The sequence below is a fragment of the Anas platyrhynchos genome, chromosome 13, assembly GCF_047663525.1.
Source record: "Anas platyrhynchos isolate ZD024472 breed Pekin duck chromosome 13, IASCAAS_PekinDuck_T2T, whole genome shotgun sequence".
Lineage (NCBI taxonomy): Eukaryota > Metazoa > Chordata > Aves > Anseriformes > Anatidae > Anas > Anas platyrhynchos.
This window is the reverse complement of record NC_092599.1, coordinates 16,258,990-16,283,079: the sequence shown is the minus strand read 5'-3', so window position 1 is coordinate 16,283,079 and position 24,090 is coordinate 16,258,990. Positions and strand designations below refer to the sequence as shown.

The 24,090-nt window shown below is 39.0% G+C and overlaps 2 protein-coding genes across 8 annotated transcripts in view; one reads left to right on the top strand and one right to left on the bottom strand.

Moving 5' to 3' along the window:
- Window positions 1-7,666: 7,666 nt before the first annotated feature.
- NOL8 (nucleolar protein 8) lies at window positions 7,667-23,140 on the bottom strand. 4 transcript variants are annotated; one of them, XM_038185800.2, is made up of 17 exons: window positions 23,008-23,140; window positions 22,181-22,365; window positions 21,974-22,036; window positions 20,903-20,981; window positions 20,467-20,614; window positions 19,536-19,604; window positions 17,313-19,217; window positions 16,918-17,034; window positions 15,925-16,041; window positions 15,497-15,581; window positions 14,383-14,527; window positions 12,860-12,943; window positions 11,831-12,108; window positions 9,790-9,919; window positions 9,290-9,360; window positions 8,595-8,677; window positions 7,667-8,271 (listed from the first exon to the last, which is right to left on the bottom strand). In XM_038185800.2, exons 2-17 carry the CDS (start codon window positions 22,317-22,319, stop codon window positions 8,218-8,220), a joined length of 3,567 nt encoding a protein of 1,188 aa, XP_038041728.2. In that variant the 5' UTR covers window positions 22,320-22,365; window positions 23,008-23,140; the 3' UTR covers window positions 7,667-8,217. The 4 variants fall into 4 exon arrangements, with proteins under 4 accessions (XP_038041728.2, XP_038041730.2, XP_038041729.2 ...); XM_038185802.2 differs by having other exon boundaries at window positions 14,383-14,524; XM_038185801.2 differs by lacking the exon at window positions 23,008-23,140 and adding an exon at window positions 22,833-22,975.
- The window catches only part of CENPP (centromere protein P), a 150,428-nt gene continuing 149,406 nt past the window's right edge, over window positions 23,069-24,090 (top strand). For 2 of the 4 annotated variants that reach the window (XM_005025627.6, XM_013105183.4), the window contains exon 1: window positions 23,288-23,585. The gene's annotated coding sequence lies outside the window, so the exon portion shown is untranslated. Of the gene's footprint in view, window positions 23,204-23,287; window positions 23,601-24,090 lie in introns of those variants that run through there. The other 2 variants (XM_027467670.3, XM_072044239.1) reach the window with 2 other exon arrangements.

The following is a 24,090-nucleotide window of genomic DNA, read 5'->3' as shown; positions in this document are numbered from 1 at the left end:
ATTTCAAGAACTTTTTTTTTTTGTAAGAGACTGGTCCCTCTTTTTCCTTTTATAAACTATTATCATTTTCATGATGTTTTACACAGTGAGAAAATAGATTATTTTCCATGGAAGATGAACTCTGTAGGATATCATTGCAGAAAGCAGCTGTTTCATTCAGTTAACAACATGGCATTTACATGTAACATAGCAAAGCTTAAAATGAAAACAGAAAACAAGAGTCAGACTGGATTTTCTTCAATATTCTGGAAGTTAAATACAATATGTTGGAGGCAGAAAGATAAAGATAGTAGTGGTATGTGCCTGTTTTATTAAAGAATATAATTTGACAAAACCCAAGTTACATCCAAATATGCACAACTGAAACAACCACTCAGGAGAGGGAAAGCATAAATACCCTAACCACACATGCTCTAATTAAGCTGATGGTGAAAAAAGTTATAATTCTCAGTACAGATGTTTCAAACACTAAATATTGCTTGTAAAAACTTGGGAAAATTAAGCTACAATGGGAAAGTCAAAGGAATATTGAAAAACTTAAAATATGCATTCCTTATTTTACAGGGATGGAAGTTGTATGCGAAAGGTTTATCATCTCCTGCTGTAGCTGCATTGGATCATAACCGCTAACAGAAAATGTGAGCTGCAAATATATATAGAAGAGGAGAATGCACGTGGTATGTTTGGGAAGTTACAGAACTTTCCATGCCAGGGAACACAGACTCCTCTGAAGGCATGGTGGGTTGGTAGAAAAAGAAAATCCTTTGGCTTCTTTCCTCAGATGTAAATCATTTGGTGCCATCTACCCGCCAGCAAGTTGTGCTTTCAGTTGTGCCAGCCCGCTTAACCTTGGCACGACTGCGCTCAAACCCGACATCCCCAGCTAAATCCCCCGGGCAATCTTGCTGTTCCTCCTTCCAGGCAGCAGGGTGAGGAGGGACGAGGTGCTTAAACCCTGGGGTGTCCCACAGAGGGGGCACGGCCCCACTGCTGGCCCCGGGGGCACAGCTGGGAGACGCCTGCACTGGCCCCGTGCCCAGCTCCCAGCAGGGCCCCTGGTCAAGGCAGCCAGGGCAAGAGGAAGGAAACTCCTGGAAACAAACACGAGCTCTAAGCAGCAGTCCACGCAGTCTCAGTTTTGGCTGCTCGTTCCCTTCTTTTTTGGACACCACAAAATGATAAATCATTGTTTCTCTCGGAGCCCATTTTGTGCTTAGTGCCTTGGTGCTATTACAGGCAAATTGGATGAAGAACAAAGAAAAATCAGGGAGCTGGATCTTTCTCTCTCCACGACTAAGATGGCAAACAGGTTTTAAAACCTCCGAAAAACCAATCAAGGGCATACCTGCATCTCGTGAAGCATACCTGCACCTTGTGAAACTGCCACCCAGGACCTCAGAGAGCTGATCTCTCGCTCCAAAACTGCGCTAAGCTTGTAGCACACTACAAAGTGCACTGAGTTCCTGAAGTCTTGTCCAGTTTAGATTTTAGGTTGTGCTTTCATACTTTTTCCTCGATAATATTTTTAAAGACAAACAAATATTGTAAAACAAATCAACTAACACATCAAAAGTTTCTGGACATAATCACCGAATTGTAGGGGTTGGAAGGGACCTTAAGAGATCATGGGGTCCAACCCCCCTGCCAAAGCAGGTTCCCTAGAGCAGGTAGGCATCCAGACGGGCCTTCTCCAGAAGAAGGCTCCACAACCTCCCTGGGCACCCGTCCCAGTGCTCCGTCACCCTCACCGTGAAGAAGTTATTTCGCTTATTGATGCGGAACGTCCTGTGCTCCATCTTGTGGCCATTACCCCTTGTCCTGTCCCCACAAACCACTGAAAAGAGGTTGGCCAAATCCCTCTGTCTCCCACGCTTAAGATATTTATAAACATTGATAAGATCCCCTCTCAGTCTTCTTTTCTCCAGGCTGAACAGACCCAGGTCTCTCAGCCTTTCCGCACAGGGAAGATGCTCTAGGTCCCGTCTCATCTTTGTGGCCCTCCACTGGACTCCTTCCAGCAGATCCCTGTCTTTTTTTGTACCGGGGAGCCCAGAACTGGACACAGTACTCCAGGTGAGGCCTGACCAGGGCAGAGTAGAGGGGGAGGATCACCTCCCTTGACCTGCTGGCCATACTCCTTTTAATGCACACCAGGATCCCATTAGCCCTCTTGGCCACCAGGGCACAGTGCTGGCTCATGGTCAACCTGTCGTCCACCAGGACCCCCAGGTCCTTCTCCTCAGAGCTCCTCTCCAGCAGGTCACCCCCCAGCCTGTACTGATATGAACAGTTGTTCCTTCCCAAGTGCAGGACTCTACGCTTGTTCTTATTAAACCACATTTAAATGAGTAAACACAGTTTTAATATATTAACCTTGCTGTAGCAATCCCCTAGTAGGGTACACCATTTCCACAATCAGGTGTTTAAATCAAGAACTTTCTACCTACAATTATCTACACTGAGACATCAGACATCTTTGTATGCAGAACGCACTTGGTTTCTAGTAAAAGTAACGTCAAAGCCTCCTGGCAGGAATATTTAGGAATTTGTATCAGACTGCTACATATGAGTCTAAGATTGTCTTCCTCCAGGGCAAATATATTAATGTGCAAGCAAATCAAACAGTAATTCTTCATTTTGTTAAGCAATATCTCACAAGTAAAACATGAAGGCAATGCTTCTAAGACAATCGCTGCAACACCAACAGCTATTCAGAGAGCAGGCTAAACTGCCATCATAAAAAATGTCTGTTCTCTTTGTGTGCATGTATGCTTTTATTTATTTGTTTATATATTTATTAAAGGCATTGCTCCGTTAAAGAATTTCAACACTTACCTGACTTGGATAGAAACAAAAGAAAACAAGTTACACAGAATTACTGCTTCTCAGGTGTACCATGGAAATTGATGGTGCATCTTAAACTGAATTGCCTTAACCTGTTTTCACGGTTAAGGTTTACCCCATTATTTGCACTGGACACAGGATAACAACATGCAAATACTCATTACCTTGTCTCTTTTGACAAATATCTGTTCCTTTAAATATGTCATCAGAACAGAAGCAGTTGGATAAGAGTTCTGTCTTTTCAAGGTTGGACACAGAACACCACCACTACAATTAAAGCCCAGCTACCTAACAGCTGCTCTGTACTAACCAGCAGCATGCAAACCATTAGTCAGCAGCAAGCTCTAAGAACAATTTTTCATTTGAATCTTACACCAATGCATTTTACCTTTCTGTTACCAAGGAAGTAAAGCTACTTGTTTCATTCAGCTTTTGTGCTGACTACATGAACATACAAGAATTTAAATAGCTCAGTAGCATGACCAAGCCCTCAAGAATTTATGTCCTCATGGTTTGAATGGTACTCTCACCATGTAGTCACACCGTAAAATTATACTGTGCTACATTGCAGTGAAGTGACTATGGCAGCCAGGCTACTGCCAGATTTCAGTGCTTCAAGTTTTAGAAGCCTGTTGAGAACCCAGGACACTTGTTCAGCCAGCTAACCCACAGTGAACTCTGTGATGCTATTTGAGTACTACTGTAGCCAGTCCAGCTGGCTTACAGCTAACTAGCCTTACAAACATAGCACCACCATGTTCTGAGACTCCTCAGACCTTTAGGAAGAATGTCACTCTTGAACTAACCAAGCTATTTTTGCATTATGCAAAATGGAAGATAATAAACCTGCACAAGTGAAACGCTGGCTTAAAACAGCGCCTGTCTCCAGCAAAGAGACACTTAGTGATAGCTTCCACAGCTGTTCCTAAAATGCTGTACTGCTCAAATCATTTTTCAAACGTGCTTCATACATAAGGCTGTCTAGGGATGAGGAGAGAGCATGCACATGGAAGAGTGACATTAGGTGGGGGAGGAGAAGAAAAACAGCCAACGATTACATAACAGCTGTTTTTTTGTCTTCAGGAAGCAATTGGTCTCTCATTTTTCCTCCTAGTTTTAATCGCAGTATTCTGTCCCCTCCCCCTACATCACAAGGGCTGCAAGCAGACAGAACATGCTATCAGTTTAACAGCTGGAACAAGCAAAGAGCAGGGAAGGAGGTAGGGGCATCTTCTAGGCTATGATATATTTAGTATTGGTCAGCCGATACATGTTAACTCAAGTCCAGAAAAATAAAATTGTCAATCTAAACACATAAGTTCCTCAGCTTGTACGTGCGCAGAGCTAGTTACGTACAGTTTGCTAAAGGACAGACGTGCTGCTTTACCTACAAAATGGTGTGAGCAGACTGCAACAGAGTAGAATTGACTACCCCGAAATACATGCAGCAGAACCCACAGACGATGACATTTCCATGTTTCAGAGTAGCCAACGCAGGGCTAAGCATATGCTAAAAGATCAATAAAGGTAGCTCTGGCAAAAAAGAAAAATGCACGACAAAGGAAGACCGAACGGGCTGATGCCTAACATTGTGTCGTTTCCTTCATTTTCCCCACCCACCTCGTTCCCGGGACTGTGCACCAGTCTGCTCGCTACTGCTTTGCCATCTGGTTTCTGTCTGCAACACTACAGTTGCAATGCAAAAACTTGTACAACTGATGCCACCGTCTGGAAAAACACAGTATTCTATCTAGCACACAGCGTAAATGCGTTGGAAATTTACAGTATGCAGTACTGAGGTGTTGCTACTGTTGACAGGTTTTTCCATTGAAATGCTTCATATTTTCAGAATGTCAAGCCAGTAGCATAACTAAGTAACAATATTCCAAACAGGTGACTTTTAAACACCACAGGTGAAACCCCAGAACTGCCAGGAAAGGGAAGACGTCAGAAGACAAAAGGGATGAAATGGAAGACTGAACAAAGCTACTGAACATCCACATCTGAAATACCCTCAAGTAAGACAGACAACTGAGACAAATTACTAAGAAAAAAAATACTATCTTTTAAGATGTTAAATTGTGTTACCTTTATCTTGTAAATATGTAAAAATTCTTTACAAAAAGCTTTATTAAATTGGCCAAAGAAATGCCTTAAAGATTGGTCCTGCAATCTTCGTTCTTAAACCACTCCAACGACCTGAGCAGATTCCAGGAAAGCAATGATTGCTAGAAAGGCAAGTCAGCCATTTTGTGTAAATATCAGCACTGATCCACACAGAAGCAGAAGTTAACTAGGAAAAGGATTTTCTACTAAGTTACCGCATAACGTATTCTCTCCAGCAAACTAGTACAAACAGAAAGGAGTGCTCCTTGCTATGGCAAAGGTCAAAGGGAACTTGGTGCTCCTTCACCTTCTCCAACTGTCCTACGTGACAACACAAGCAGGTTCAAACTTGTAGCTGTACAAATCGTACCAAGCCAGAAGGGCTGATGGCAGTTGCCCAGCACTTTTATTCCTTTGCTCACCTTGGGCTTTGATATACTTATTTCTTTATGCCTGCCAAAGTGGCCCCAAAAGATTAGTCTTAATTGAAACCATACAAGGCTGTAAATAGGATGCCATTAGGTCTTCTCATACTAAGGTGCTCTATGCCTAGTAGTTAACACCTGTGAAGCCCTGAATCACAGTTAGGAAAGCAGTGCACTAGAATTCGAATGCTGAATCTCACTCAGGAGAAAACAGCGTTGTACAGACATAGTAAGGCAGCGTTCTGCAAAATGTGGCATTTATTACAACTCAGAAGACCTCCGAGCCTCAGGAAGAAAAAGGATCACATGCCACACAAAATAGTTCGACTGAACAACTTTGTTCACAAAGCAGCATAACAGACCGTGGTACTTAAAAAAAAAAAAGTTTACAGAAAACAGGCTTCATCTTTGACAGCCATGAGATGAAACTCCATTTATGTTTGTAAAAGAACGTGAAAGTAAAGAAATTTCTTTAGAAGACTAAAAACAAACAGATGTATGCAATGTAAAAGTGAATTTTAAGGACAGACAGGAAGAAAACAAATCAGACAAGCTTCAGAAGGCATAGGGAAGTATATTACAAAACAAAACAAGAAAACAAACAAAAACACATGCTGAACACAGGACTTTGAAAAAATACATTTTTCCTCCATCTACTCAGTACTCTGGGATTTGCTTTTTGATCTTCTGTTCTCTAACTTTCAAGATGAGACTGCTTTCAGCTTTCTTATCTTAGTAGTGTGTTTCCTAGTCACTGAGTTGCTATTTAAACCCAGAGGTAGCCAGCTATTCTCATTTTCTAATGTGAGGCCTCGCAAACAGCAATCTTATTATTCCTTGGACCAGGAAGAGCCCAAGGATAAAAAAAACACCTTGTTTTAAGTGCTGAATCCTGGCAGGTTGAAGGTTAAGTATTGTAACAGTCAGTTTTACAAGAATTTGCACCGATCTTTCATTACAAGGGGGTCAAGTCCTTCGAGCCCCACGCTGGAAATGACTTAGTCAAGTACAATATCCTATCAAACCACAATCATGAAAGCGTTTCTATTATTACTTAAAACTTATTGCTAGTAGACTGTTTTCAACCAGGGATACAAGACAAGGTGATGTATGCAACAACTTGTACCCTATATGAACAAGTATTCTGGCATCATGCTCTGCAGCAGTGCACAACTATTTTATAAAAATCAAGCAAGAAAATGAGCTAGAGACAGTGGAAACCACTACAAAAGGTGCATACTGCAGTTATAGACTCCCTTTCACAGATCATTTGATCACAAATTGCTCAGTCTCTACTTGAGAAATGCGCTTAAAGCAATTTCCATGTGATGATCAGGTCTCTGGCACTACTGTTTATTGATACTGCTTTCCACCTTGTGAGGGATGGCTTCTAAGAGCACTAGAAAAGGAGCATATTTACATCCGTTAGATTTTACAGTAAATTTAACAGAAACAAAATGTTCACTTGAACTGTTTGCTACCAAAACAGTGTAAATGTCAACAAAACCAACTTTTTTTTTTTGCTAATAAGTAGAAACAGTTTGGCTGTCTTTCAAGAAGACTTCATACTTCTTTGTGCATACATATTTGTCATGAGAACCAAAAGAACTACAGGAAAGCAAAATGGAACAGTTTATTATTTTACAAATAAATGCTAGTCATGGAACTTCGCTTGAGCCTTATCTGTAGACCACCATTCTCAGTTACTTCTTTCACACATCCTTGAAAACACATCACAAAATATTTTATCCCATAACACTTTCAGTGCACAGTGTTTCCTTGGCTGGAAATTACTCTTTTTCTGTCTGTCACAGCTCTTAGATACTACTTTGTTCTGACTCACTTTTGTAAGTAAGGATGTTTCTGCTCAGGCATCCTAAGGCACAACTGAGAATGCTTTCTGAGTACCTTAACTGGCTATAATTCTTTCCCTCTAGCCTCCAACAAAGAATAAACTGATTGGGATCTTCATTTAACCCTGACACTGCTATTGTTCACCATTCTAAGGGGGATTGACCCTTCTTACATTCTACAGCGGACTGATCAATCTCCCATCATTGATCCTTACCATCTGCCAGTCCATGAACAGCACTTTAAACCAAGTGACTTTCTCCAGGCAGATCACATACATGCTGCAACATGCTGTAGCCTCTAAGTTAATTAGCCAAGAGCCAATACTTCCATAACACTCTGTATTCTGATGTTGTCATGACCCTCTGCCGCAAATATGCTAAATGGATGGAAGAATACATCCTTATATGTAAAATATTCAACAAGCATATAACACCAGAAACATTTGCCCTTAAGATTTATTTATGTATACATGTATATACTCAATTAAAAAGTATAAAAAACAGCTCTGTGAAGAAATACAAATCTACCCATTTCATAAGTCTTCCCACTTATATACATATTTTAATAAGCTTCTGGTAAAATTTTACTCTGAAAATGGGGCATTCCAAGAATTTGTAAAAGGAATCTCAAACAGGATCTCTGTTACATTCAGCTGAATACAGGTTGTATAGTCTTAAAGGTGTGGTACTACCTGTTCTTCATCAACAGCATACAGCAAGGGGGCATGAGAACACAAAAAATAATCCACAGTTTTCTTTGTTCCATGATCAAATTCCCCAAAAATATGCAAAGAAGCGAGTCTCCTTTAAACCGTATAGACAAAAACACACCCAACTTGTTACAATTATTGACATAATAAATATGTAGCTATTTAGAAACAAAGTTTAACAGTCTTTTCCAGTATTGTTTCTTGTTAGATCTTTGAAACATTAGAATTTTGAAGTTGAAGAAAAACGTCTCTTTCAAAGAAGAAACATGAAACAAAGACTTATTGTTTTGTTTTCACTTTCCTTCTTGCATCCTTATGTTTCTTCCGGCATTCCTGAAAATATTTAAATTTTAACACAGTATTATGAGAAGTTTCTCAATTCACTCTTAGTCTCAAACAAGTTTTTTTCCATGCACTGATGTAGCTGGTGCTGTGCAATACAGACATTCAATGATTTACCAGACCAGACACCACAACATGAAGTTACACACACTGCTATGTTAAAAATTTGTAGTTTCCTTGTAATGGTAAAGTTTCAAGCCCTTCTGAAATTCCCAAATTTATTTTTAATGCAAATTAAACAGATAAGCAGCCCCATTCCCTCCTCACACTGAGCTTTCAGCTAGTTATCAAATAACAGATGTTAAAATACTCACCTCAAGCAATAATCTACGTCTGTCTTCCCAACTATCTTTTTCTTCGCTGAGGTCAACTGATCTACAGAATAACTTGGGGCCCTCTGCACAGAACAAAGAACAAATTAATGTAGTTAAAAACATCTGAATATGATGTCCTTCATAAATTTCACGTGCAAAATAGTAATGAAGTCAGAAGACCTGTTATTTTCCACATACTCTACCCTTACCCCCACAACACAGTTGATTGAAACAAAATGTGTTATACATTACAGCTTGGCATACTAGAGAAAAATTAAAGGCAGCAGCAGTTTTCTTTATTATGCTGTAATTGCAGTCAATCAGTATCTGTTTCATTAAAGGCTCATCAGCATTATTCCATGCCTATCAAAAAAAATTTATGCCTGTTACAGATTCAGAGCTTGATTTTAACAAGCACTGTAAATCAGATTTTCAAGCTGGAAGATAACAGTACAATAACTATATTAGCTACATAACAACTTTTACATACACTTTTTTTTTTTAATCAATCAATATATTAACTTGTCTCAGGAAATGAACATAATTTAAAGTTGTCCTGACAATTGCATAAAATACCAGAAGCAACTACATTTTTTTGTACTATGAAATTCATTATATTCACACTCACACAAAAGAAACACCACAAAACACGTTATGTAGGATCAAGAACCATATGGGTATAAACCTCATTATACCTTTTAATCGTTCATCATCTTTGGAGAAGAAGAATAATCTAGCACTTACTGCCTGAGGTAAAGAGGAAAACCTAGAAAAATACAAAGAAATTTCAGTGTCATAAAAGTTAGTCTCAAATTCCATTAACACAAATTAAAGCTGCAATGCTTCACAGAAATAGCATGCACTGAAATGTAGCATTACTCCACAACAACCACATACAGCCTTCGGTAAAGAAATGTGCAAGAACACTTGGCATGTATTTGACTTTTGGCCAAAACCACTACCCAATTAAGTTCTCATGCACCAATCCAGAAACTCAATTTTTACATTCAACTTCAACACTGACAGCAGAATTTTGGAGTATTATGTTCTGTGCACTAAGGAATGGTTTCCCTAAAAAATTTTTAAAAAATATGCACAATGAAGATACTAGCTTTCCATGACTGGATGGATTGATGCTATTAAAATTCTCATAGCATCATCTACTACCAAGATAACAAATAAGAACAGAACTTGCATTTCTTTGTCCCTTTCACTTTCTGTTGCCTCTGGTTCATCATCCTCCTCCTCAGAGCTGCTGTCTTGGAAACGTGGATCTTCTTGCCAGCTGACTTTTACAGGTTTTATTGTTTCAATTACGTAGGGCTCTGCAGTAGTAGCACAACAGAAGTCAGTTAACTCACCTCCTTGTCAGTAAAATATTCTACTTAAGAGTGAAATAGTTACATTGGAAACAACAGATTTGTGCAGGACAAAATTCTCCCTTCACAGATTCTTCGGACAGGTATGAACGTAGTTTGCTCTCTCTAATATTAGTAATTCATCCTCTAAACACACAAGTAGTATTAACACAGCATAGGGAAAAAGTGCACCAACTCCTTTTGAAGTTCACTGTTAGGGCCCATGGTTCTGATTAAGTCACTCTAACCAAACAATTATTATTAACTGATTTGGGAGTAATTGTGACTGTTCATATTTTAACTTGTAGAAGATGGAATATAAGCTTCCTTTCACTATCTTACAAAGTTCCTTTATTAAGAGGCTCACAATGCCTTAGCTTATTCTTTCTGTGTATTCAATCATGCTGTTATATTCACATACACGTTCCTGCCTATTAACAGGCAGGGAGTTGCCAGAAGTTCAGTTTAGACATGGTAACTTCCATATGCATCTGAGCTATTACAGTCTCCCTCGGCCAAAAGGACTGAGGTTAGGGGTACTCTCTTCTTTTAGTGTATAAGCACAGCATCTGTGCAGGACTCACCAGGCCAGAGTAGAAAGACAGCTCTTCCTTATACTGCCTCTCTCTCGCAATATAAAGCCAATTCCAAACCCAGAAGTCACTAGACAATGGTGGGGGAAAGGGGGGGGGGACAAAAACAATCAAACAAAGAAATACCACCTCAAAAATCTTACTCCAGTGAAAGAACAGAAATTTCTAATTTGGAAAAAGGAAGCATTTGCTGAGGAAGAAAGCAAGTTCAAATTATCCACATCACACAATTTGCACTACAAAAGCCAGACTATTGATTTTCTTCTTTCATGGCTTCCACATGACACACATGATCTTTCTGAAATCAGGTTAAACAAAAATCACAAAAATTATTGTAGCAACCAAGGTATGTGCAATAGGGTCACACCTATCTTTTTGCTTTGTGTCAACTCAGCAGCAAGCACAGTGGTCCTGCAATCCGTGAATAGGATTTTTATGCAATATAAGCCAATAATTATTCATAACAAATAATGTAAGACACAGTGTTCAAGTACAGTTCTCAATGCTAAGAAGTTTGTGAAATGCAGACTACATCTCCTCACAGATATTTTCCACATTGTTCTAGTGAGCTCACATGTTGCTATACTGACCTGTATCACTGAATTTACCATTTATGAAGTCAGCATTACTGATTGTTTTGTTTTTTATGTCAGTTAACTTCAGTCTCTTTTCCTACAGTATTTCTTACGAAGGGATTCAATATCATTTTTTTCTAATCTTCATTACACATTCAATTTCCTTACATTGGGTTGCTTTTTTGTTTTTACCTCGATAATACCCCAATAATCACATCATTCAGTTTCAAGTTTCTATGGTTACAATACAGTTAAGCACATGGAACTGTTCATGGATCTTGGGGTCAACTCTAAGATCTTCTCTGCTCATAATACTCCCTAAATTAAGGGATATTTTATTTATACTATCTTGTTGTTTTATATGAATCCTGATTTGACTTGTGTACCATATTTTTTTCCTCGTATATTTAAGAAATTCAGTGGATGACAACTTTTTCCATCACTGTTCAAAAAATAATTAAATAGTATTTCCTTTTCAAAGCATTATCTCTTGACACTATCCCTTAAAAAAATGGGATGCAAGCATGATTAACTGGAATTAAACTACAAAGATCTTGGCAAGTATAAAAGACCACCATAATGATTTTGCATTACTGACTTTAGCCTTTGAAAACCCTCTAGTTTCTGAACCTAAAACATGCTATGTAATTCCTGTGTCTGACATAATCAACTCATTCAAAAATCTATTATCACGTATATTCTGCTATTACCTTCTTTTACGTGTGACTGATCCACATCATCAAAGAAAGAAAACTTGAAACCACCAGAATTCTGAGCTGTGTTACTCCCATCATCAGGTCCCAGGTTGTCGTGTGGGGTGGATTCCTCTGCATTATCTTTGTCCCAGGGTATTTCTTCTCTTTTTTCTGGTTTGCTCTTTGAAGATCCAAACAACTCTTTTAAATCAACAGCAATATCATAATAGATTTCTTTAGAAACTTCAGGCAGTTTCTCACTCTCCTCCCTCTTCTTCTTTCTCTTAGCTTTACTGAAATCAGATTGTTAAAAGATAATGAAACAACATGCGTGTTTTTAAAGGAAAGGTTCCCCAAGAATTTCAGAAATAATAGCAATTATAATAGCAATAGCAATTAATAGCGAGGCTGCTTATCCAAACACATCAATAAGTAGATCACTTAACTACATTTTTTTTTCCTTCTCTTTCTTAGCAGTTCCAAGTTCTGGCAACAGGATATTCCAAGGTTTATACGCCAGCATGACTGTCCTTTGTGTTCAGACTTTTAACCCCTTTCTTTCCACCTTATACAATTTGCCCACCTTTTGAGGGTGAGCAGCGGGGAGGTGCCTCAGGTTTGAATGCATGAAAAGGCAGCAACACTTCTACTTCATTATGAACTAAATTCTGACTCATCATTTAATACATGACAGTATCTGATCTAAATACTATGATATTTGGGACAGATTTCTTTTCTGACAAATTAGAAGTTAACAGACAATGCTTTCTCCTCACAGATTTGCAAGTCTCAAAGTCCATGACTTGAAGCAGAGGAAAGCCTGAAGGTGAGAAAGGAGGACAGAAAATAGCACGTAGGGAGTAGGGAAAGTATTATGTTACTTCGTATTGGTATAGGCCACAATCCTTATTTCAGCAATAACAGGGAGAACTAAAGAAAAAACAGCAGTATGTGTAGGGTCAAAGTCTTTTTTTTGCCATTTTTGAAAGCCAGCCTTCCAGGGAAAGAAACATTACAATGATAGGTACCAAGCTGTACTATTACCTCTCTTTTTCTGTAGTATCGGGTTTCCTTTCAAAAACCACATGGTCCTGCCTTGTGGGATCATAGCGGAGGGCATTAACATCCCTATAATAATAGAATGGGGAAAAAAAAACAGCAAGAAATCACCCATGAGACACTATAAAGGGTCAATTGAAAGCTACCCTAAACCTTTACGGTTAGATTTAGATCTACAACTACTTCTTTATCAAAAAAGCTCCAAACCAATCCAAAATCTAACTGACCAGAAGATACTTTTTAAATGCCTGTGCCTGTCTGGTTCAGGAAAAATTATAAACGGAATCAACTTTAATTCAATTGTGTAATTTTTAATATAAAACAAACTTCAAGTTGAGCATTATGCAGTAGAAGCTTGTATCTCCTCAAAAGATAAACAGGTGGAGGCATATCAGTAGGTATCTATTCGTAGATAAATATACCAATGTTGCTGTGTATTCCAGTACCAAACATTCCACAAAGTCAAATAATTCAAGGAAACAGAGTAGCATGTTCACCTTCCCGTATGTAAACGTTTTGGGGAACTTCCAGATAGAGCAGTCTAATGTTTAGACTGACCCTTACGCAGCCTTACCACAATGCAGGAAGACAGCCATGTACTTCCCCTCCTCTCCCCCAATTAATGCTTACAACTTAGTTAACTGCTTTTAAACAGGTATGCACTATATCATTAACTGGGTATTAGAGAACACCAATGCAATAAATATTTCCTAAAACGATCTCTGCAACTGTAGAGATCATTTCCCCCTCTGCTAGTCTTTAGAAAATGCAAGAAAATTTACAAAGCAGCCATAGACCTAAATACGATTGTGCAGTAGTCACAATATTTAGCAGCCAGAAGTCAATTCACGTCATTCCAGTAACAACTGCCTGTAAAAGCTGACTGACTGCACATTACTCCATTAATCATCTTAACTCTTAATTTCCACCATTTCAGTCCACAGCCAGACATAACAAATTACCGATCTAATGAAGACATTTCTCAAAAGCAGAAATACAGATGAGCATAAGAAGAAAAAATCTCCACTGCAAAAGAAGACTCATGTTGTCCCTTGAAAGAAGGATAACTATGTTATTTTTCATGTGTAGGCCAGAGAGAACAATTACCTTCTTAACTCCTATGGAAGTTATGATCTAACCTACTGACCTACTGCCTAACTCACATGTTCTTTGTCTATCTTATTTAAGTTTGTCTTCACAAAGAACAGAACTATCTCACACAGGCAAGGACTTATTAAAATATTAATTCCTAGACACAGTAAATTTTCTACAGTTGGATTGTTGGAAAAAACATAAGCAGTCATCCTATCACTTCTTTTTTACCACAATGATAATTACCAGTTACATAATCTACCGGGACACTCAAGTTGGAAACTGAATTAAAAGCTAACTTCAGATGCACACAACGTAAGGTCCTCTCAGTAAACTAAGAAACTTTAGTTGGGTAATATTGACAAAAATTAAGCCTCCCCAAAATCCCTTCTTCTCTGATAAAAGATGGCCCATACTTGAATTTCTTCGCATTTGTAGCCATTTTAGTTGGTTTGGCATGTTCCAAGTCGACATTCAAGAGGCTTCCCAGTATTTGCAGGTTTCTCTTTTTCTCTGAAGCAAGTTCATCGTCCTCATCTGTCTTCAATGTATTTGTTTCTGCTAATAAGATAAATGAATAAATAAGTACATTTTTCCCACTGTGACTGAAGTAAGTCTGTGAAATTCAATGTATAGCGTTATTACAACAGTAGGAGAGCTCATGCAAATTGACAGGTCACTTCCCTTATCTTAAAGCTACTTAGAGGCTTTCTTCCTTGCTGTGCAACTAGTCTTTGATTAGCAGTATTAAGGACACTTATTTCATGTGAAAATCAGACCAGTTATTTACCCTGTTCCCTTTTTTGTACAACCGTGCAACAACTCTGGCAGTGAGAGAGACTGTACAGAAAATCATTTAAGCAAAGGCAGTAGCAGAACTTGGCAAAAGATTAAATTTCAGAAATAAATTCTGAGCCATGAGCAGCAGGTTAACAATTTGTTAGGGGAAAAAAATCTTTAGAAGACTTTTTTTTTTTTTTTTAATAGCAGAAAAGATGAAAAGGACAAAAAAAAAATCTTTCTGACTGCTCAATGGAGAGCACAGTGACTACAAAACCAACAGCTGAAATTGATGTAAAGGTCAAAAAGTTTATTTTAGTTATGTCACCTTAAGTTATTTACCTTAAGAAAAACATGGGCAAAACATTCTGGCATCAGCCTGTATTAAAAAGATCATTTCAAATGTTGACTTTTTAACAAAATTAATATTTCATTTAGCTATTACAAATGCTTTTGCAGCATATATATTTGAGAAAACACAACTACCAGAATACCATACGTATAGCCACAGCACGGTTTGGCTGTTTACTTTGAAGAATCACCAGAAAAACAAGAGGTTAAGGAGCTTCTACAAGGATCCAAAATTAAGGCTCCATTATATACCTCTAGTATTACTGTTAACCAGGAACAAAGTACAAAGTACTTAGGGATATGTTTTAGTGGGGACTGTTAGTGTTAGGTCAGAGGTTGGACTCGATGATCTTAAGGTCTCTTCCAACCTAGAAATTCTGTGATTCTGTACAAGCCTACCTTCTTCTTCACTGTCACTTTCAAGGAATCGAGCATCCATACGAAATCTTTCATCTGTGCCAAACCGGGATTGCAAATTCAAGAGCTAAATAAAATGAAAACCTATTACATGTTGGAAAACAAACCATCAACATACAGTAACCTTCCCCCCCAAGTGCTATAAACACAACATAGTAACAACCTTTAAATGTTGATGCCTTTTCCAGAAATTCCTCCATAGTCAAAAACAATGACAAGATCAGAGAACTGTCCTCACTTCCCAACACCCATTTTCTCCATAGCTACTGTTCCCTCTTTTTAAGAGAATTCCATTTTAAGTTCATCAAAATCCTATTCAGCAAGAATGCAAACCTATGTATTACATACTTCCAAAGTGGTGTTACAGAGTCTTACAAAAAAAAATAAATCACATTAATAGATTCACTCACTTTTTCACCAGCTTTGCCTTCAAACTGGGGTTTAATTTTGAATCTCTCATCATCTGTATCATCTTGCTCATCTTCGCTGCTTTCAAAGAGTCTTCCAGAAGTTTTAGGATCAGACTCCTATGTTAAACAAAAAGAATACAGAAAAGGAGACGTTTTCACAACTAACGGAAAATAATTCAGTAATAACTTTGTTCTCGTGCTTTCCAATTTATCTGAAAAAATGCATTGCTAGAACAACCAGCTAGCTTACTCGCCCACGCATTTCAAATCTTACGTTGTTTAGACATTTCACCATTTTGTTTTAGTTTTCCATCAGAAGGGTCTCCTAAAGAAAGATACCGTACAGGGATTCCAAATACAAATGAAGATACATATAACTTAAAAAACAACAACAACAAAAACTTAAGTATGAGGAAAAATTAGGGAAGAAGATTTTATTTCGATAGTAAAGATGGCCCTAACCTTGCCTTTTTTTTTTTTTCAGGGGGTGGGGAAAATACAGTCTGAGGAATCTGCTAAATAAGGTGTTGATTAAATAAGCTTTAAAGATGAAGCCCCACACAATTTCTTTGGACTCAAATATCATTTTAAAAGCAAGACACTTCATTAATCCAGATTTTTTGTCCAGTGTTGGAAAGAACAATAAGTCTTTCTACAGCACTACCTTCCTTTGACCGAAAGCAGTGAAATTCAAAACTACTTATGCTCTATAACCTAAATATTCTTTTTCTTTTAATCAAAGTTAAAACATCTTGCATACAGATCTCCATCTCCTTATAAGGTTTCAAACATCTCCAACTTTGTCAGATGCACAGTCAATTCTTTGTAACCTGTTTCATGTTGGCTAAAAAAGAATTATTCCTGTTAGTTCAAAACTTCTTCATTTACTTTTTTCTATCACCACACTATGAAAAATAGTCTTCAAAACAAATGGCATAGTCATATCCATACGAAACTTCTTCACACAATACTGGACTTCTTAATAAAACTTACTTTTTCATGCACATTTCCCAAACTCTCATCTTCCTTCAAGATCTCATCCACTTCAGCTTCACTTTCCACATCTGAATCAAATGTGATGTGTTTACGCTTGCTTTCTGGCTGGCTATCCTACGTAAGAATAAAACTGTCATGTTAAACATTAAATATTCACTACAGTCACACAGAAGTAACTCAGATATTTCTATGACATTACAGGAGGAATCTACTGTTCCTTTTGCACCTCTAGAGACAGCCCAGGAATTAGATAGGCAACATTCTGTACGAACTCTGAAAACCGGCAACATTTAAAAATTTAATAGGGGAATTCTTGAATATACTTTAAAATAATTTATTTTCCCTTTGCTTTTACTGTATACTATTCAGATAAAAGTTGTGAGTGTAATTACCAGATTTGAAAGAGCTCCTTGAATGACTTTCTTCTGTAATTCTCTCTCTTTCTGTCTCTCTTCTAGAGCTGCCAGCCTCCTCTGGTTATCCTGCAATTGTTTCTTTTTTGTATTAGACTCCTTCGAAGCAGTACCATGAAGTTCCTTATTTTCCAAGAGACTCATCTTCTTACTTTCACATTTCTTAACGTCATATTCTGAACTTGTGTTGCTTACAACCTTCTTCATTTTGTTTGAAAGCGGTTTTGGGCTTTTCAGTTGTTGTTTCATGCGTTTCTGCAACACTGCAGTGTTACTATCCATGTCACTGCTCTCACCTTCACTGTCACTGGTGCTAGGAGCAGCATCTCCATACTCTAAGTTTTGGTCTTCCTGCAAATAATTTGTCCTTTTCCTCTTTCCTTGTAAACGTGGCTTGCAAACAGGCCGATCATTCTCATCTACTAAGGAGACAGCATCTGATAACTTTTGCTGTTCACAAGGCTCACTTTGTTCATTTTCCTTGCTGATATCAAGGGAATAAAAAGGATGGCTCTTGGATTGCCCTTCAGAGGGCTTCTGCCCACAATAAGGAATTGAAGCTTTAACACCTAAACTTTCTACAGACTTCTTTAAACCAGCGCTGTCCTTAGTTAACTCTTTTTCACAAAGGGACCGCATTCCTCTGAAGGGCTGGTATTTCAAACATGAACCATTGTGTCTCTTGGAGCTTTCCTCATCAACATTGTTCTCCCCTTCTAAAATGGCAGCAACTATATCTTCAGGACTGATGCACTTCTTTTTAACTGCAGGGGGAGTTCTAGAAAGTCTTGTTTTACATGTGACGTTGCCCTTAGCATTTTCTTTCACGCTGCACTGACTAGAGTTCTGTGCGTTACCAAGTTCTTCGACTGATGTCCCAGAGTTCTCCGTAGCTAATGCTTTTAGGTCATCTAATGTGAGGTCTAGACGGTAACAGTTTTGCATCATGGATTCGTAATCAGAACTGATTTCAGACTCCCCTTTCTCAGACTCTGAATAAGAACTTTCACTATCACTTGTCTTTGTTGTACTTGGCAAGGCAGAAATTTTAGGTTTTCTTACTTTCCCTTCTCTTACAGTTCTGTGGGTTTTCGGTGAGGAGTCATTTGCCAAATCACATTTTTTATTAGTTAGTATTTCTTTTGTTTCCACCACTGCCAGTTTAGAGTCTTCTAAAAATGCAGTTTTCATGCTACTTGGATCTGAACCTTTACTCTCAGCAATAATCTCATCTGTATCTGCTGAATCATAACCATTATCACATTCCACAGTCTCTTTCTCTTTATTATTTCCTTTGACAACTTTCTTTGTAGCGTCTAGATTGCCTAAGGACCAGTGAGTATTGTACTTTAACTCAAAATTAACTCCAACAATTTCCAAGTGGTCACCCTCAGTCTCAATGTCTGCTTGCTGTCTTTCCATCCCTTTCTTTACCATCGTTCTAATTTCCTCCTCAGAATCAATGTCACCATCAGAAACATGCATTGTATTATTCTGAGAAGAAATCCTAGAATTATTGGTTTTATCTGTTAAAGAGCCTCGCCCTGGTGTTCTCCTATAAAGACTGCTTGACGGAAGCAATTCAGACCCCTCATTGGATTTGGTTTTTGATCTTTGATCTAGCTGTGAAGAGCTTATGTTTTTAGAATGCGGCCAGCACCCAGAAGGGGGCGCTGCTGATCCATTCAGACCCTCACTGTCCAGTTGTCTCAGCTTTTTAGGTTGTTTCTTAGTTACAGGGAATTCTCCTTGCCTCTTCTTGCTTATGCTGTCATCTTTCTCTTCCAAATACCAAGTAAGCTTGGATACAGGAACTGCATGTGTCAAGTCTTGCTCCAGCTTTCTAAGGTTGTGGCAGTATTTTGATGGGTCATATTTCACAACGTTAGTCCTAGTTAAGGAATAAGAACAATACAATTCTTCCAGCAGAGACTTCCAATCTCTAGGAACAAGCTAAATTCTAAGTGAAAGAACAATGAGTTCTTTTAACGGTAGGACAGTATGCCTTTAAACAAAGGACTTGCAATCTAAAAAAAGTTATTCAAATCACACAGATTTATTGCAAGATTTACTTAAGGGACTCTGTAAATCAAAACTAGTAGTCAATGTGAAGACCCTTAAGCAGATAAGCAGAAACAGTTACCCATACAACAAAAGAAAGAAGAGCATGGTGTCTATGCCCAACCAGTACAAAAAGGATATTTTATTTTTTTGTTGATTCCTAAGGCGAAGGATGGGTAGGACTCTACCAAACTTACCCACAACCCAATTCTGAAAGGAAAGAGAAATAAATTCAGTATAAAACAAAACAAAAAAAGGAGATGAAATAAACCCGGAGGATAACAAGGTGTATATTCTTTGGTAAGAAAGAACCATCTGTGACCTATTTATTTTTTGTTTCCCTTACTAAGATATTTTCAGTGTGCAACTTAACCAGATTCCTTCTTAAAAAAATCACAACAAAAAACATACAATAAGACCAATAACTATCTACGACCTGCAAATAATGACAAAATACAACCAAATTTCTTTACGAGTAAGATTATTAATATAAAGCTTCTGGCTTATGAATTAACAATGGTAACTATATGGACAGTATCACTACTCCTTCGCCTTTCTTCCCCTCCCAAGTAACAAATTCAAAATCCCCCACACTTCCCAAAAATCACAGCGTTGAGTAAATAAATTTAAAATTTTGTGGTAAATATTTTTGTTGCCTGAGTTTGCATGCTCAACAATTTTGTTCAGTCTTACTTTTAAATGTATTGAAGCACAGAGAACAGCCTGACAGCCCAGCCATCCAAAATGTATATGTTCTATAAAAACAAGTACATATGCTCTTTCTATGCTCTTAAGACTGACATGAAGACATTCAGGCATTAAAGGGTAATGAAGCGTTTATTAATTTAACGTGACAGAGGACTGCATGATCAAGATTTTTTCTAGTCATGACAAAGAACAACAAAAATATCCTGCTTGTCTACATGTAAGGCATTTCTTTCGACTACTTCTCAGAGCTGGATTGTCACACAAGTTTCTTTACAGACAACATAAAGATTTGACAGGAATTTAGATGTAATAAACTTGCGCCCAATTCTGTTTTTTAATTCTCTACAGATCTACCCCACCATACCTTATGGTCTGGCACCTCTGTACCTGGTACTGCTTTCATGTGAAAGTCTACAACTCCAGCCTTTTTCAGCGATTCTAGCAAAGACATTTTGTCGTTTGTCTGTGTTTTTTCTTTCTGAAGCCTCGCTTCCTCTCTCTCCATAGCAAGCCTGTACCAAAAAGTACATCACACCTGTAAAAAGATCTGCCCATGTGCTAAATTGTAACTGGCAGTGACTATCTCCCATAGAACAGTAAGCATTCACTACTTAAATTAACATATTTCTGATTATAGTTGATCTTTAAGGGAAAATATGTGCATCAACAGTCCACCAACATCAATAAAAATTAGAAAGAATAACAGTGTAGCAGATGCATGAAGCATTGCCATAATATTGGTAGTTAAACATAAAAAGGGTAATTTCAGTAAAAACATACATTTGTTTCTTGATTTTTACCTATGCAAAAAGCTTTCTTTGGCCAACTCGACTTGCAGCGTCCCCCCTTTCCATTTGGCTTTATTTAAAATTGATATGCCTGTGAAACAAGGAGACTAGAAATTAGTATCTTTTACATTAAAAAATTCACTTTGAACTTAACTATGCCACCTTCTACAATAGCTTGAAGTTTCTTTAGTATCATCTTATACTGCATTAGCCATTTGATTTAAGTTTGCATACGAAAAGCGTAATATCCTATTCTTAAACAAGGACGTCCACATCCAAAATTAAAGTTCTGAGATGAGAAGTGTTATTGAAGTCTGTACGGTTCAGTTCAAACACCGATGTGAAGATTCAAATACACATACAATGAAGTTTCCATGCTAATGTCAGATAAAACTCTTCTGTACTTAACTTCTTATTTGTTTTTGTAAGATATAGTTAAGGAGCACCCAAAACAGTTAGGAAAACTGTTCTACTTGGAACTTGAGAAAGAACGGCTGGGTTAGCTTTTAGTTGATCTCAAAAAGCTTTCCTCTTCCTAATGGCTGTATTCTCTAAATACAGGAGCATGTTACCAATCCCTCTCTTTAGGTAAAGATACCTTCATCTGGTGTTTTACTGCTACATACATGTATTACACAGGTAATTTTATAACTTCACAAATAATTTTGTAATCCACCCATTTTGGAATTTGTAAGACTGCTGTAACAGAAGCACGTTTATGGAAACTCCTTCTGGACTACCTTTCATGTCGAGTTTCTTCTACTGTTCTATAGACTTAGTGGAAGTGTTTGAAATACATTCCCTACACTTTTTGATAAAAGGGCTAGAACAAACAAAAAATTACTTCTTCAGTTGCAAGATTTTTTATTCTTTTTTAAATCTGCTAGCATCTGCTCACTGAGAAGTCTAGCAAAAACAGCCTCCATATACTGCAACTTAAAGCAAGTGAATCGAGTACGACAACAGAATGAAACAAGCTCTGCTTGGACCGTGTTCTGACTTGACATCAGATGAACCGTCAGTAACGTAATTTGACTCAGGAACATAATATACTTATAAATAAAATGAAAAGAATATACTTACATTTTTTAAGATCTGTTTCAGAAATGTTGGCAGTGATGTAAGCAAAAGTTTTCGTAGGATTTCCTGCTCAATGATAAACATTAATTTAATTTCTATGTAACTTTAACATTTATTTCCTGAAAATAAAGTATTTCTGAAACAAGAACAGTATTTCACACTATGAGTTGAAGCACAACCCACTTTTAAAGAATGATATAAAACTGTTACCCTGGTCATCTTTTCTGGTAATAATCTCTACATCCGAAACACGTCCAAACTTCCCAAATCTTTCTTGTAGTTCAGCCTTAGAAACTGTATGGCCAAGACCTCCAACATAAAGACGTTTTGAAGCTTGTTCCTTCTCCATATTCAAGAAGTCAAGCTGTCACATCCGTAACACGCACTCTGTTTTTCTGTAAAATGATAACAATAGTTCCAATTATGAAACAAATCATTCCATCAAAATTCCTCCACAAAGAACCTTTGAGAAGAGGGCACCTTTGCTTTGGACTAGGTAACGTGCTCTGCTCCAAACTATCAGCAAGCATTGCTGTATGCTAGGGCTTAGCTTATCTTTTACCTTAAAGCGCATAACTTGCTGCATGACAATACGCGTGAACAGCTCGGCATTCCTTTCGCTTCTCCCCCTGGTATCACAACCGAAAGCTTGCAAGTTATCAAGCTTTTACCTGTAACTTTTAAGGTAACAACACCAGAACTGATGTTTAGGAATACAACCTGTGTGGATTGGTGCAGATGAAGCTCAAGCCCTCCTACACCTCAGAATTTCTTTACAGAAAACAAAACGTTGAGTAGTAGAAACACTGAACTGTGAACCTGTTTAAGTATTTCTGCCCCGACACCACGCGCTCCTGCGCACCTGAGCGCTTGGCGCAAGGGGCCGGTCCCTCCTCACTGCGCGTCTCGTTCCAGCACAAGCGACAACAAAAGCACAGCACAGCAGGGGGAAGGCCGAGCTCACCCCCTTGTTTTCCAGCACACACACACCAACACGATTTAAGCCCCCCCCAGCCCCAGCCCCAGCCGCCGCTCACCGCCTCCATGTGCGCTCCTCACGGAGCCGCTGCCGGTGCCGTCCCCCTCTCAGCCCTTCCCGGCGCCGTCTCCCCGCAGGAGGGTTCCGCCTCCCGCTGCTCCTCCCGCGCTGCCGCCGGGCTCCTGTTGGCGGCCGGTCAGGTTTGGGGGCAACACACGGCTCGGGGCACGGGACGCAACCAACTCGGAAGAAAGGTAGAGGGGGTGTTTCCCCAAGATAGAAGCGAGAAAATTAAAGGAAGTAGCCACATCAACAACCCCGTTACTACTCATCTCATATAGAAACCTCAGCATCTGTCCTTTCGGATATTTCGCTATTCCTCAAGGGCGCAACGAAAGCCCGGTGCTGCGGCTGGCTCCCCCCTCTCCGGCAGCAGCAGTGGTAGCGCCCGGTGCGGCGGCGGGGCGGGCTGGGCGCGCAGTTCGAAGGCGCGGCGCGCGCGGCGGTTGGGCGGGGGGCGCCTCGCGCGGCGGCCGTTGGAGCTGCGCGCGGGCGGGTGGGCGAGAAGCTGAGGGGGTCGACCCTGAGGCGGACACACGCTCGGGACGAGGAGAAAAAACTGCTGTGCCCGTACAGGTACGTCTCGCTCGGGTAAGAGGAAGCGCTGCTGTCTGCCGGGGGCGATGCTCTTTGAACTGCTGAGGGTCCCCGGGCTCTGCGGCACCGCCCGAAGCTTTAAACCCGCTCCCAGCCCCAGAGTTCGCTGGCACGGGAAGCTTCGGCTATAGCGACCTCCCGATTGTTTTCCCAAGGCGCTCTCTGTTAAAGCCGTGGTGTTTGTCAACGCGTTCTATTTACAGAATCACAGAATTTCTAGGTTGGAAGAGACCTCAAGATCATCGAGTCCAACCTCCGACCTAACGCTAACAGTCCCCACTAAACCATATCCCTAAGCTCTACATCTAAACGTCTTTTAAAGACTTCCAGGGATGGTGACTCCACCACTTTTTGTTTTGAATGTTTTCATATATATGTTATTCATATGCCGTTTCTTGTGAAGTAAAGCAACAAAATCCCATTTTCCCCTCATCCCTTTTTATTGAGCCACGTTAGTGTGGTTGCGTTCAAATACATCAGTGGT